The following is a 14,235-nucleotide window of genomic DNA, read 5'->3' on the forward strand; positions in this document are numbered from 1 at the left end:
TGCTGCTGCTGCTGCTGTTGCTGCTGCTGCTGCTGCTGCTGCTGTTACTGCTGCTGCTGCTGTTACTGCTGCTGCTGCTGTTGCTGCTGCTGCTGCTGCTGTTACTGCTGCTGCTGCTGCTGCTGCTGCTGCTGTTACTGCTGCTGTTACTGCTGTTACTGCTGCTGCTGCTGTTACTGCTGCTGCTGCTGTTACTGCTGCTGCTGCTGTTACTGCTGTTGTTACTGCTGCTGCTGCTGCTGCTGCTGCTGCTGTTACTGCTGCTGCTGCTGTTGCTGCTGCTGCTGTTACTGCTGCTGCTGATGCTGTTACTGCTGCTGCTGCTGCTGCTGCTGCTGCTGCTGCTGCTGCTGCTGCTGCTGCTGCTGCACACTCACAGCAACACACTTACAGCTACACACTCCTGCTGCACACTTACAGCTACACACTCCTGCTGCACACTCACAGCAACACACTTACAGCTACACACTCCTGCTGCACACTTACAGCTACACACTCCTGCTGCACACTTACAGCAACACACTCCTGCTGCACACTTACAGCAACACACTCCTCCTGCACACTTACAGCAACACACTCCTGCTGCACACTTACAGCCACACACTCCTGCTGCACACTTACAGCCACACACTCCTGCTGCACACTTACAGCTACACACTCCTCCTGCACACTTACAGCTACACACTCCTCCTGCACACTTACAGCTACACACTCCTGCACACTTACATCAACACACTCCTCCTGCACACTTACAGCCACACACTCCTGCACACTTACAGCAACACACTCCTGCACACTTACAGCAACACACTCCTCCTGCACACTTACAGCAACACACTCCTGCTGCACACTTACAGCTACACACTCCTCCTGCACACTTACAGCCACACACTCCTGCACACTTACAGCAACACACTCCTGCACACTTACAGCAACACACTCCTCCTGCACACTTACAGCAACACACTCCTCCTGCACACTTACAGCAACACACTCCTGCTGCACACTTACAGCTACACACTCCTGCTGCACACTTACAGCCACACACTCCTGCACACTTACAGCAACACACTCCTCCTGCACACTTACAGCAACACACTCCTCCTGCACACTTACAGCCACACACTCCTGCACACTTACAGCAACACACTCCTGCACACTTACAGCAACACACTCCTGCTGCACACTTACAGCCACACACTCCTCCTGCACACTTACAGCTACACACTCCTCCTGCACACTTACAGCCACACACTCCTCCTGCACACTTACAGCTACACACTCCTGCACACTTACAGCAACACACTCCTCCTGCACACTTACAGCCACACACTCCTCCTGCACACTTACAGCTACACACTCCTCCTGCACACTTACAGCAACACACTCCTGCTGCACACTTACAGCCACACACTCCTCCTGCACACTTACAGCAACACACTCCTCCTGCACACTTACAGCCACACACTCCTGCTGCACACTTACAGCAACACACTCCTCCTGCACACTTACAGCCACACACTCCTGCTGCACACTTACAGCCACACACTCCTCCTGCACACTTACAGCAAGACACTCCTCCTGCACACTTACAGCTACACACTCCTGCACACTTACAGCAACACACTCCTGCTGCACACTTACATCAACACACTCCTCCTGCACACTTATAGCTACACACTCCTGCACACTTACAGCCACACACTCCTCCTGCACACTTATAGCTACACACTCCTGCACACTTACAGCCACACACTCCTCCTGCACACTTACAGCCACACACTCCTCCTGCACACTTACAGCAACACACTCCTGCTGCACACTTACAGCTACACACTCCTCCTGCACACTTACAGCAACACACTCCTCCTGCACACTTACAGCTACACACTCCTGCACACTTACAGCAACACACTCCTGCACACTTACAGCCACACACTCCTGCTGCACACTTACACACACACTCCTCCTGCACACTTATAGCTACACACTCCTGCACACTTACAGCCACACACTCCTCCTGCACACTTATAGCTACACACTCCTGCACACTTACAGCTACACACTCCTCCTGCACACTTACAGCAACACACTCCTCCTGCACACTTACAGCCACACACTCCTCCTGCACACTTACAGCAACACACTCCTCCTGCACACTTACAGCAACACACTCCTCCTGCACACTTACAGCAACACACTCCTGCACACTTACAGCCACACACTCCTCCTGCACACTTACAGCTACACACTCCTGCACACTTACAGCTACACACTCCTGCACACTTACAGCAACACACTCCTGCACACTTACAGCTACACACTCCTGCACACTTACAGCAACACACTCCTCCTGCACACGGGCAACTCTTCCATCCAAAACACACACACTCCACATGCCAAGGTTTCCACTTCATACTCACGTACATGTGTGCGTGTGTGTGTGTGCGTGCGTGTGCATGCGTGCGTGTCTGTGTGTGTGTGTGTGTGTGTGTGTGTGTGTGTGTGAGTGCTCATCAAAGCCTTCTCCGTTGTTTAGGAAAGAATTCATTTCTATAATCACGCTGTAAACATTTTTGATCCACTTCTGAACCACGTGTGTGTGTGTGTGTGTGTGTGTGTGTGTGTGTGTGTGTGTGTGTGTGTGTGTGTGTGTGTGTGTGTGTGTGTGTGTGTGTGTGTGTGTGTGTGTGTGTGTGTGTGTGTGTGTGTGTGTGTGTGTGTGTGTGTGTGTGTGTGTGTGTGTGTGTGTTGCAGCCCGCCCGCCGTTTGCTTTGTGTCTGTTTCTGGGTCACGGTTTCAAAAACAACCCCGTCCAGCGTTCAGTCGTCTCTCTGTGTTTTAAAGTTTAACTGATTCACGTTAAAAGAGAGAACGACCGAACCACTTCTGTTTATCATTAAAGTCCCAGTCGGCAAAATTAGTTTGATCCAAATCACTGGAGCCGACACTCTGCTCCGACAGAACGACAGAAATCATCCGATATGCACCTCTACCAGGTTGGAGGAGGCCTGGGAACGCCTCAGGATCCCCCAGTTAGAGCTGGTTAATGTGGCCCGGGAAAGGGAAGTTTGGGGTCTCCTGCTGGAGCTGCTGCCCCTGAGACCTGATCCAGGATCAGAGGCTGGAGCTGCTGCCCCTGAGACCTGATCCAGGATCAGAGGCTGGAGCTGCTGCCCCTGAGACCTGATCCAGGACCAGAGGCTGGAACTGCTGCCCCTGAGACCTGATCCAGGATCAGAGGCTGGAGCTGCTGCCCCTGAGACCTGATCCAGGATCAGAGGCTGGAGCTGCTGCCCCTGAGACCTGATCCAGGACCAGAGGCTGGAGCTGCTGCCCCTGAGACCTGATCCAGGATCAGAGGCTGGAGCTGCTGCCCCTGAGACCTGATCCAGGATCAGAGGCTGGAGAGGAGTGAGATGAGACCTCTACTGCACCTAGAGCTCGATGTTTGTTTTGCAAAAATCCATATCATCCTGTCCACTCAGCACAGTTCACGGTTCGTGCACATGCCACAAACCCCCCCCCCCCCCCCCCCGATTAGGTTAGGCACACGCCTCAAGCTAGCATACGCTAAGAGACGTTAGTCGTTCCTATCTATGAGTTAGCCACTCTACCTCCATGTAGCGTGTACCCTTTGCTGTGTTTTGATGAGAGAAGACACGGGAATCTGGTGCACGTGCACTGACGAGCACTCGATGGGAGGGAGGGAGGGAGGAGCTTGTTGGTAGAGGGGGAGGGGCGTGAGGTAACCCGGTAACCCGTGCAGCAGGAGGTCCTGAAGGCTGAGTCCTGAGCCCCTCTGGACCCTCTGAGCCCAGATAAACCCCCTCCTCCTGCTCCAGCTGCTGCTGCGTTTGTGAAACTCCACCGACAAATTACATTCTGAGGGAAATCCAATTCAACTGTAGCCGAACCCGCAGCCCTCAGCCCGCAGCCCGCAGCCCTTCACAGAACCCGTCTCCGTGTCTCCTTGTTTGGAACACGCCAGATGTAAAGTGAGACCGCTCGCTCCGCCCGGCGTGCAGACCCACAGGTGGATCCAGTTTAAAAGGAGCTCGTGGTGAAACAAAGAGGGTCGGATCACAAACAGGAGATCCTCTTGAGTGCAAAGCCAAGAGAGGGTGGAGGTTGTTTGGATGCAACGCGGCCTGGAACCGAACCGCACGTCTGATGGAGGTGTGGAAACCATACATGTGGAACCCTTTGATCTTTGTTTGGACGATCGGTCCGGCTGAGTGTGTGTTTACACTCGGTGATTGCGTCGCGTACAGATGTCGGACGGCTCTTTAAGTATTTTATAAAGCGCTCAGCGATCATAGGAAGCAGATCCAGGCTCAGAGGGTGGAAAAGAGGTTAGACGGCAGTGAACGCTTCAGTAACGGTTGAAACAGTCGTATCTCTGGACCACAGGGTCGAAGGTGCAACACTGGGTCCGTCAAGTACACAAACATCCAATCAGAGAGCACCGGGGTGCGTTCAAACCCGCCCTGTTTAGTCCGGTTGGAGTGAACCCGGGAGCGTTTGCGGTTCATGAGTGTGAACGCTGGAATCGAACTCGTCTGCGGACCAAACGCCTTCTCTCTGGTCCACCTCGGAGGAGTGACTGTCGCCGTCGAGTGAACTCTGGAGCGTGCGACATACGTGTGATTTTATACTTCAGAACCAGAACCAGAACCAGAACCAGAGGGGCGGAAGAAGACATCAGTTCATCAGGCTTCATCAGTTCATGTACGCATCTGACCAGGACCAGGCTGGGTCTGGACCAGGACCAGAACAAGAACCAGAGGGGCGGAAGAAGACACAACAAAGAGTGACCACACTTCATCCTCCCCAAAACAGCTTCAGTCCAAAGCAACTGGACTTGGTTCTTTGTCAGATTCAAGAGGCTTCATCAGTTCATGTACGCATCTGACCAGGACCAGGATCAGGACCAGGCTGGGACTGGACCAGGACCAGGACCAGGACCAGGCTGGGACCAGGCTGGGACCAGGCTGGGACTGGTCCAACTACCTGGTGTGAGATCCAGGTCTTTAACCTCCCACAGGCCGATGATGTCACTTGAACCCTTATTGCTCCGTCGTTAGTGACAGTCGTTGGTGGAAGTAGGTTTGGACTTGGTTAGTGCTGGACCAGTCCCAGCCTGGTCCTGGTCCTGGTCCTGGTCCTGGTCCTGTCCCAGCCTGGTCCTGGTCCTGATCCTGGTCCAGGTCCTGGTCCTGGTCCTGGTCCAGGTCCAGTGGTTGGTGGAAGTAGTTCTGGACTTGGTTAGTCCCTAACTCAAGAACCACACGGAGCAGGAACCAGGAGAACACACGTCTGTGTTCACACACGGAGCAGGAACCAGGAGAACACACGTCTGTGTTCACACACGGAGCAGGAACCAGGAGAACACACGTCTGTGTTCACACACGGAGCAGGAACCAGGAGAACACACGTCTGTGTTCACACACGGAGCAGGGACGGGGCCTGACTCGTGGAACAGGAAGTCGTGACACGTGTCTTCTTTACTCTTCAAAGTCGGAAATAAATATTTCTCCAACTGAAAACACTCGTTTGAGAACACGATGAAGAGCATTATTCATGTCATGAGCTGAAATCATGAGAAACCATCTCACGGGGGACTTTGACGCTGCGGCCGCGGCTTTACGTAACTCATCTGAAGAGAGGCAGCGCTCCGACACTTCACAGGAATCAAAACGCTGCGATATTCAGAAGCTGCTTTGATTGTGGAGGTCAAACCCAGAGCAGCAGGTTCAGGCAACCTCAGATCTTCACACACACGACGCTCCGTGCATCCTGCTGCACACACACACACACACACACACACACACACACCCGTCCTGCGCCTCCTTGATGTTGCAGTTACATGATGTAACAGCGGGGCTGGATGGCTCCCGCGGGTGCTGCCACAGCGAGCTTCAAAGACTCAGAGCGAGCAGAGAGTGACGGGGAGGAGAGGAGGCGTGAAGAGAGCGGGAGGAACACGGGGTGAAGAAGTCATCGGCTCAGTTGATGGATGGATGACAGCAGCTCCAGGGACGGGAGGTGTAACTCAAAGACGTCTTTTTAGGACGTTTTAGGCTCCTAGAGGACACTTTAGCACACGTTTATGCTCCTAGAGGACACTTTAGCACACGTTTATGCTCCTAGAGGACACTTTAGCACACGTTTATGCTCCTAGAGGACACTTTAACACACGTTTATGCTCCTAGAGGACACTTTAGCACACGTTTATGCTCCTAGAGGACACTTTAACACACGTTTATGCTCCTAGAGGACACTTTAGCACACGTTTATGCTCCTAAAGGACACTTTAACACACGTTTATGCTCCTAGAGGACACTTTAGCACACGTTTATGCTCCTAGAGGACACTTTAGCACACGTTTATGCTCCTAGAGGACACTTTAACATACGTTTATGCTCCTAGAGGACACTTTAACACACGTTTATGCTCCTAGAGGACACTTTAGCACACGTTTATGCTCCTAGAGGACACTTTAACACACGTTTATGCTCCTAGAGGACACTTTAGCACACGTTTATGCTCCTAAAGGACACTTTAACACACGTTTATGCTCCTAGAGGACACTTTCACACACGTTTATGCTCCTAGAGGACACTTTAACACACGTTTATGCTCCTAGAGGACACTTTAGCACACGTTTATGCTCCTAGAGGACACTTTAGCACACGTTTATGCTCCTAGAGGACACTTTAACACACGTTTATGCTCCTAGAGGACACTTTAACACACATTTATGCTCCTAGAGGACACTTTAGCACACGTTTATGCTCCTAGAGGACACTTTAACACACGTTTATGCTCCTAGAGGACACTTTAACACACGTTTATGCTCCTAGAGGACACTTTAGCACACGTTTATGCTCCTAGAGGACACTTTAGCACACGTTTATGCTCCTAGAGGACACTTTAGCACACGTTTATGTTCCTAGAGGACACTTTAACACACGTTTATGCTCCTAGAGGACACTTTAACACACGTTTATGCTCCTAGAGGACACTTTAACACACGTTTATGCTCCTAAAGTGAAATAAACTTTATTGAAGACGTTTTCACAGCTTTATTTGTCGTTGACCCATAAACGGCGTTGTCTCAGTGGTGTGTGTTTATTAAATGAGGGCGCAGCCGTCTGGCCTTTAACAGCGCACAGACGTCCCCACACATCACGTCGTCTCTCGTTCTGAGGTTTCACCAAATGTTGAAGTCATTAAATCGTGTCTGAGAACTTTAACGACTTCACGTTTCACTGGTTTCTCTTTAATCCGCAAACGACGTTTTATTCTGTTTCTCTTTTATTGTTTTTAAAAAACAACAACATGGAGTCTGACCTGTGTGTGTGTGTGTGTGTGTGTGTGTGTGTGCGTGTGTGTGTGTGTGTGTGTGTGTGTGTGTGTGTGTGTGTGTGTGTGTGTGTGTGTGTGTGTGTGTGTGTGTGTGTGTGTGTGTGTGTGTGTGTGTGTGTGTGTGTGTGTGTGTGTGTGTGTGACCATATGGATGTAATGATACCCTGCATAACAAGTAGATAGTATTACACACACACACACATGCATGCAATCATACTGTTACACTTGTACGCACGCATGCACAAATATAGATGCACACACACACACACACACACACACACACACACACTGAAGGGAGGAGCCGCCTCATCTTTTCTTTCTGTCGTCTAAAACTTTAAAAATGATTTAACTTCAGAAGATGAGTCCGTCCTGAAATCACTGTTTCATGTTTCAGATGCATGTTGCACACACACACACACACACACACACGCACACACACACACACACACACACACACACACACACACACACACACACACACACACACACACACAGTGTAATTAGTTTAGCACTGGTCGACTTCCTGCACCAGTTTGTCATGTTTGATGTTTAAATTAAAGCCATCGATCAGAGTTTGGCTCTTATTAAAGTTCCCCCCCCCTGGAGATGAAGAGTGTGTGTGTGTGTGTGTGTGCGTGTGTGTGTGTGTGTTACGTGTTAACATGTCATTAAACTCTGAGGGTTCATCCTCTGGAGATCAGGACGTTTTTAATTTAGACAGCAGGGGCTGCACTGACTTTTTGAAGAGCAGGGGCCAAAAGGAGGAAAAAGGGGCACCTGTAGAGCGTCCTCAGCAATGCAGAGGACACTTTAACACACGTTTATGCTCCTAGAGGACACTTTAGCACACGTTTATGCTCCTAGAGGACACTTTAACACACGTTTATGCTCCTAGAGGACACTTTAACACAGGTTTATGCTCCTAGAGGACACTTTAACACACGTTTATGCTCCTAGAGGACACTTTAGCACACGTTTATGCTCCTAGAGGACACTTTAGCACACGTTTATGCTCCTAGAGGACACTTTAGCACACGTTTAGGCTCCTAGAGGACACTTTAACACACGTTTATGCTCCTAGAGGACACTTTAACACACGTTTATGCTCCTAGAGGACACTTTAACACACGTTTATGCTCCTAGAGGACACTTTAACACACGTTTATGCTCCTAGAGGACACTTTAACACACGTTTATGCTCCTAGAGGACACTTTAGCACACGTTTATGCTCCTAGAGGACACTTTAGCACACGTTTAGGCTCCTAGAGGACACTTTAACACACGTTTAGTCTCCTAGAGGACACTGTAACTCGTCTCTGACTCTCAGCTTCTCTAACTCCTGTTGTTCTGTCTCTAAATTCCACCCCGACAGACTCAGACTCCCGGCTCTTCATCCCAAATAACTCATGTTTCCTCGACACGCGCTGCGTCATTTCCTGTTTGCTGTTGTCACCGCGGATGATTCAGGTGTTTCTGTGAATCCGCTCAGAGCCGCCGCGCTCCGTCAGCAGCTTCCTGTCAGCAGCTTCCTGTCAGCAGCTTCCTGTCTCTCAGCTCCCCCTGATAAAGGATCCGTCTGAATCTGTCACCACTCGTACAAACGTCCATGTCACGCAGACCTGATCTGAGGTCAGGGCGACCGGGACAAAGAGCGCGCTTTCTAATAACTGATGTTTGAAATGGCTGTGAATGGATGAGAGGTGGAGGAGGGTCGGGAGTGAAGATGTTCACGTCACATCTGAAAACCTCACAACACACGTCAAACGAGGCCCAGCGGCTCCTCGCTGACACCAGGACAGTGTCTGTCTCACTCTAGGGGAAGATATGAGTCAAGGTTAGAGCGCCCTCCCACTATGCCTCCGTCCCGTGCCCCGTGCTTTAGGGTCCTTGTCCCCCCCTCCAGGCCCGTTTGTACTCACACTACCTGGGCCTCGGAGAATGCTTCTTGCTGCCTATACGTCATCACGCCGTAACACGTCACACGCATTGATGACGTCATGGCGATGCGTGGCTTTGTTTCCAGATCTTTCCGTAGACCTCGGAGTTTTTGTGCGTCTTGTCGACTGTTTTTGAATCTTTTCATCGACCAAATCTGCAGTAAACACTCCACCTCCGCATCACACCAACGTGAACCTTTCACCGCCATTGTTTTAAATGTCCGCGCATGGTCCCTCCTTCTTTTTTCTACGTCCCAACAGGCGCACAGGAAATGACCTCAGAGCCGCCGTAGGCCTCGTGCTCGTACACGTGCGCACGCTCGTGCTCGTACACGTGCAAACGTGCTTTACTAAAGCCCACCTCTCCCAAACGGGCCGTGGACGGCAAGCGTGCCGCTCCTAGGCGTGGTACGGTTGCACTCACACTGGTCAAAGGAACCAGACTTTAGCCGTGACACGTGCTGGGGCACGGGACGGAGGCACAGTGGGAGGGCGCCCTAAACTTAACCGTCTCCTTTAGTGTCTAAACTTACTCTGTGTGTGTGTGTGAGAGAGAGTGTGTGTGTGAGAGTGTGTGTGTGTGTGTGTGTGTGTGTGTGTGTTTCTCTGATTGACGTCTCTTTATTTTTGTGTTGCAGGTGAAACACAACGGCCTCATCCAGGAGATGAACCATCCGACAGCAGGAAGCATCGCTGTACCGGGTCAGCACACACACACACACACACACACACACACACACACACACACACACACACACACACACTCTTTCTGGTTTTGACACCAACTTGTTAAATTACATTTTCCTAGAAGTGGTGTGTGTGGGGGGGGGGGGCTGTCCTGCTCAGTTTGATGGATGTGTGTGTGTGTGTGTGTGTGTGTGTGTGTGTGTGTGTGTGTGTGTGTGTGTGTGTGTGTGTGTGTGTGTGTGTGTGTGTGTGTGTGTGTGTGTGTAGGAAGTCATCCATAATGAGCAGAGGCAGGTCGTGTGTGTTGCGTTTGGTTTGGATCCAGTCGACTCAGCATCAGATTATTAACACAGACGCTCCACGCTGAGAGTTCATCACCGGCGTGGAGGCGTGGTTAAAGGGTGGAGGCGTGGTTAAAGGGTGGAGGCGGTTGAAGGGTGGAGGCGGTTGAAGCGTGGAGGCGGTTGAAGGGTGGAGGCGGTTGAAGGGCGGAGGCGGTTGAAGCGTGGAGGCGGTTGAAGGGTGGAGGCGGTTGAAGGGCGGAGGCGGTTGAAGGGTGGAGGCGGTTGAAGCGTGGAGGCGGTTGAAGGGTGGAGGCGGTTGAAGCGCGGTGGCGGTTGAAGCGCGGTGGCGGTTGAAGCGCGGAGGCGGTTGAAGCATGGAGGCGGTTGAAGCGCGGTGGCGGTTGAAGGGTGGAGGCGGTTGAAGGGCGGAGGCGGTTGAAGCGTGGAGGCGGTTGAAGCGTGGAGGCGGTTGAAGGGCAGAGGCGGTTGAAGCGTGGAGGCGGTTGAATGGCGGAGGCGGTTGAAGGGCGGAGGCGGTTGAAGCGTGGAGGCGGTTGAAGCGTGGAGGCGGTTGAAGCGCGGAGGCGGTTGAAGGGCGGAGGCAGTTGAAGCGTGGAGGCCGTTGAAGCGTGGAGGCGGTTGAAGCGTGGAGGCGGTTGAAGGTTGGAGGCGGTTGAACCGTGGAGGCGGTTGAAGCGTGGAGGCGGTTGAAGGGCGGAGGCGGTTGAAGCGTGGAGGCTGTTGAAGCGTGGAGGCTGTTTAAGGGTGGAGGCGGTTGAAGCGTGGAGGCGGTTGAAGCGTGGAGGCGGTTGAAGCGTGGAGGCGGTTGAAGCGTGGAGGCTGTTTAAGGGTGGAGGCGGTTGAAGCGTGGAGGCGGTTGAAGCGTGGAGGCGGTTGAAGCGTGGAGGCGGTTGAAGCGTGGAGGCTGTTGAAGCGTGGAGGCGGTTGAAGGGTGGAGGCGGTTGAAGCGTGGAGGCGGTTGAAGCGTGGAGGCTGTTGAAGCGTGGAGGCGGTTGAAGCGTGGAGGCGGTTTGAAGCGTGGAGGCGGTTGAAGCGTGGAGGCGGTTGAAGCGTGGAGGCTGTTGAAGCGTGGAGGCGGTTGAAGGGTGGAGGCGCTGGAAGGGCGGAGGCGGTCGAAGGGTGGAGGCGGTTGAAGGGCGGAGGCGGTTGAAGGGCGGAGGCGGTGGAAGCGTGGAGGCGGTTGAAGGGCGGAGGGGCGGTGGAAGCGTGGAGGGCGGATGAAGGGCGGAGGCGGTGGAAGCGCGGAGGCGGTTGAAGCGCGGAGGCGGTTGAAGGGCGGAGGCGGTTGAAGGGTGGAGGCGGTTGAAGCGTGGAGGCGGTTGAAGGGTGGAGGCGGTTGAAGGGTGGAGGCGGTTGAAGCGTGGAGGCGGTTAAAGCGGGGAGGCGGTGGAAGGGCGGAGGTGGTTGAAGGGCGGAGGCGGTTGAAGCGTGGAGGCGGTTGAAGCGTGGAGGCGGTTGAAGCGTGGAGGCGGTTGAAGGGTGGAGGCGGATGAAGGTGTGGAGGCGGTTGAAGGGTGAGGCGGTTGAGGCGTGGAGGCGGTTGAAGGGTGGAGGCGGTTGAAGTGCGGAGGCGGTTGAAGCGCGGAGGCGGTTGAAGGGCGGAGGCGGTTGAAGCGCGGAGGCGGTTGAAGGGGCGGAGGCGGTTGAAGCGCGGAGGCGGTTGAAGGGCGGAGGCTGGTTGAAGCGTGGAGGCGGTTGAAGCGTGGAGGCGGTTGAAGGGCGGAGGCGGTTGAAGCGTGGAGGCGGTTGAAGGGCGGAGGCGGTTGAAGGGTGGAGGCGGTTGAAGGGCGGAGGCGGTTGAAGGGCGGAGGCGGTTGAAGCGTGGAGGCGGTTGAAGGGCGGAGGCGGTTGAAGGGTGTGAGGCGGTTGAAGGGTGGAGGCGGTTGAAGCGTGGAGGCGGTTGAAGGGCGGAGGCGGTGAAGGGCGGAGGCGGTTGAAGCGTGGAGGCGGTTGAAGGGCGGAGGCGGTTGAAGGGCGGAGGCGTTGAAGGGTGGAGGCGGTTGAAGCGTGGAGGCGTGGTTAAAGGGTGGAGGCGGTTTTAGCGTGGAGGTGGCTGAAGCGTGGAGGCGTGGTTAAAGGGTGGAGGCGGTTGAAGCGTGGAGGCGGTTGAAGGGTGGAGGCGGTTGAAGGGTGGAGGCGGTTGAAGGGCGGAGGCGGTTGAAGCGTGGAGGCTGTTTAAGGGTGGAGGCGGTTGAAGGGTGGAGGCGGTTGAAGGGTGGAGGCGGTTGAAGCGTGGAGGCGGTTGAAGCGCGGAGGCGGTTGAAGGGCGGAGGCGGTTGAAGCGTGGAGGGCGGTTGAAGCGTGGAGGCGGTTGAAGGGTGGAGGCGGTTGAAGGGTGGAGGCGGTTGAAGCGTGGAGGCGGTTGAAGCGTGGAGGCGGTTGAAGGGTGGAGGCGGTTGAAGGGTGGAGGCGGTTGAAGCGCGGCGGCGGTTGAAGGGTGGAGGCGGTTGAAGCGTGGAGGCGGTTGAAGCGCGGAGTCGGTTGAAGGGTGGAGGCGGTTGAAGCGTGAGGCGATTGAAGGGTGGAGGCGGTTTTAGCGTGGAGGCGGTTGAAGCGTGGAGGCGGTTGAAGGGTGGAGGCGGTTGAAGCGTGGAGGCGGTTGAAGGGCGGAGGCGGTTGAAGCGTGGAGGCGGTTGAAGCGCAGAGTAGGTTGAAGGGTGGAGGCGGTTGAAGGGCGGAGGCGGTTGAAGGGCGGAGGCGGTCGAAGCGTGGAGGCGGTTGAAGGGCGGAGGCGGTTGCAAGCGCGGAGGCGGTTGAAGGGCGGAGGCGGTTGAAGCGTGGAGGCGGTTGAAGGGCGGAGGCGGTTGAAGGGCGGAGGCGGTTGAAGGGCGGAGGCGGTTGAAGCGTGGAGGCGGTTGAAGGGCGGAGGCGGTTGAAGCGTGGCGGCGTTCTAAGACTTCCCCCCCCTCTCTCCCCCCCCCCCTCAGGTCCGGCGGTTCGATTCAGCGGCTGGTCCCCCGGCGAGCCGACGCCCCCTCCTCTGATTGGCCAGCACACCGTCCAGGTGCTGCGTGACATCCTGTCCTACAGTGATGATGTCATCAGGGCGCTGCTGGACTCCGGGGCGGTGGCACAGAACGAAGCGTCCTGATTGGCCGGGAGAGGGGGGCGGGGCCACGCGAGCAGAACCAATCAGAGCAGCCGAACAAAGAATCAACAGAATCAACAAAACATTCAAAACTTCTGTTTTTAACTTTTTTGATTTTATAAAAAATAAAAATAAAAATTTAATTTCCATGAATTTCTATTTTTTTTTTTACTTTAATCTGGTCCTGGATCAGGTCTCAGGGGCAGCAGCTCCAGCCTCTGATCCCGGATCAGGTCTCAGGGGCAGCAGCTCCAGCCTCTGATCCTGGATCAGGTCTCAGGGGCAGCAGCTCCAGCCTCTGATCCTGGATCAGGTCTCAGGGCAGCAGCTCCAGCCTCTGATCCTGGATCAGGTCTCAGGGGCAGCAGCTCCAGCCTCTGATCCTGGATCAGGTCTCAGGGGCAGCAGCTCCAGCCTCTGATCCTGGATCAGGTCTCAGGGGCAGCAGCTCCAGCAGGGACCCCAAACTTCCCTTTCCCGGGCCACATTAACCAGCTCTAACTGGGGGATCCTGAGGCGTTCCAGGCCAGTGTGGAGATCTAATCTCTCCACCTGGTCCTGGGTCTTCCCCGAGGCCTCCTCCCAGCTGGACGTGCCTGGAACACCTCCCTAGGGAGGGCGCCCAGGGTTCATCCAGACCAGATGATCCTGAACCACCTCAACTGGCTCCTTTCAACACAAAGGAGCAGCGGCTCTACTCCGAGTTCCTCACGGATGCTGAACTTCTCCCCCTCTCTCTAAGGGAGACTCCAGACCCCCTCCTGAGGAAACACACTTCACACGCTTGGACCTGGACCTGGTTCTTTGGGTCCTGACCTGGACCTGGTTCTTTGGGTCCTGACCTGG

The 14,235-nt window shown here is 54.5% G+C and overlaps 1 protein-coding gene across 1 annotated transcript in view; it reads left to right on the forward strand.

Annotated features, from left to right (window-relative positions):
• Positions 1–13,429, forward strand: part of sugct (succinyl-CoA:glutarate-CoA transferase) — a 53,091-nt gene extending 39,662 nt beyond the window's left edge. The window contains exons 13-14 of the mRNA XM_083935803.1: positions 9,948–10,011; positions 13,229–13,429. Coding sequence (XP_083791929.1) covers positions 9,948–10,011; positions 13,229–13,392 — 228 coding nt within the window. The 3' untranslated portion in view covers positions 13,393–13,429. The remainder of the gene's footprint in view (positions 1–9,947; positions 10,012–13,228) is intronic.
• Positions 13,430–14,235: the final 806 nt, after the last annotated feature.

This window comes from Echiichthys vipera (assembly GCF_963691815.1).
Source record: "Echiichthys vipera genome assembly, chromosome: 21".
NCBI classification, from domain to species: Eukaryota; Metazoa; Chordata; class Actinopteri; order Perciformes; family Trachinidae; genus Echiichthys; species Echiichthys vipera.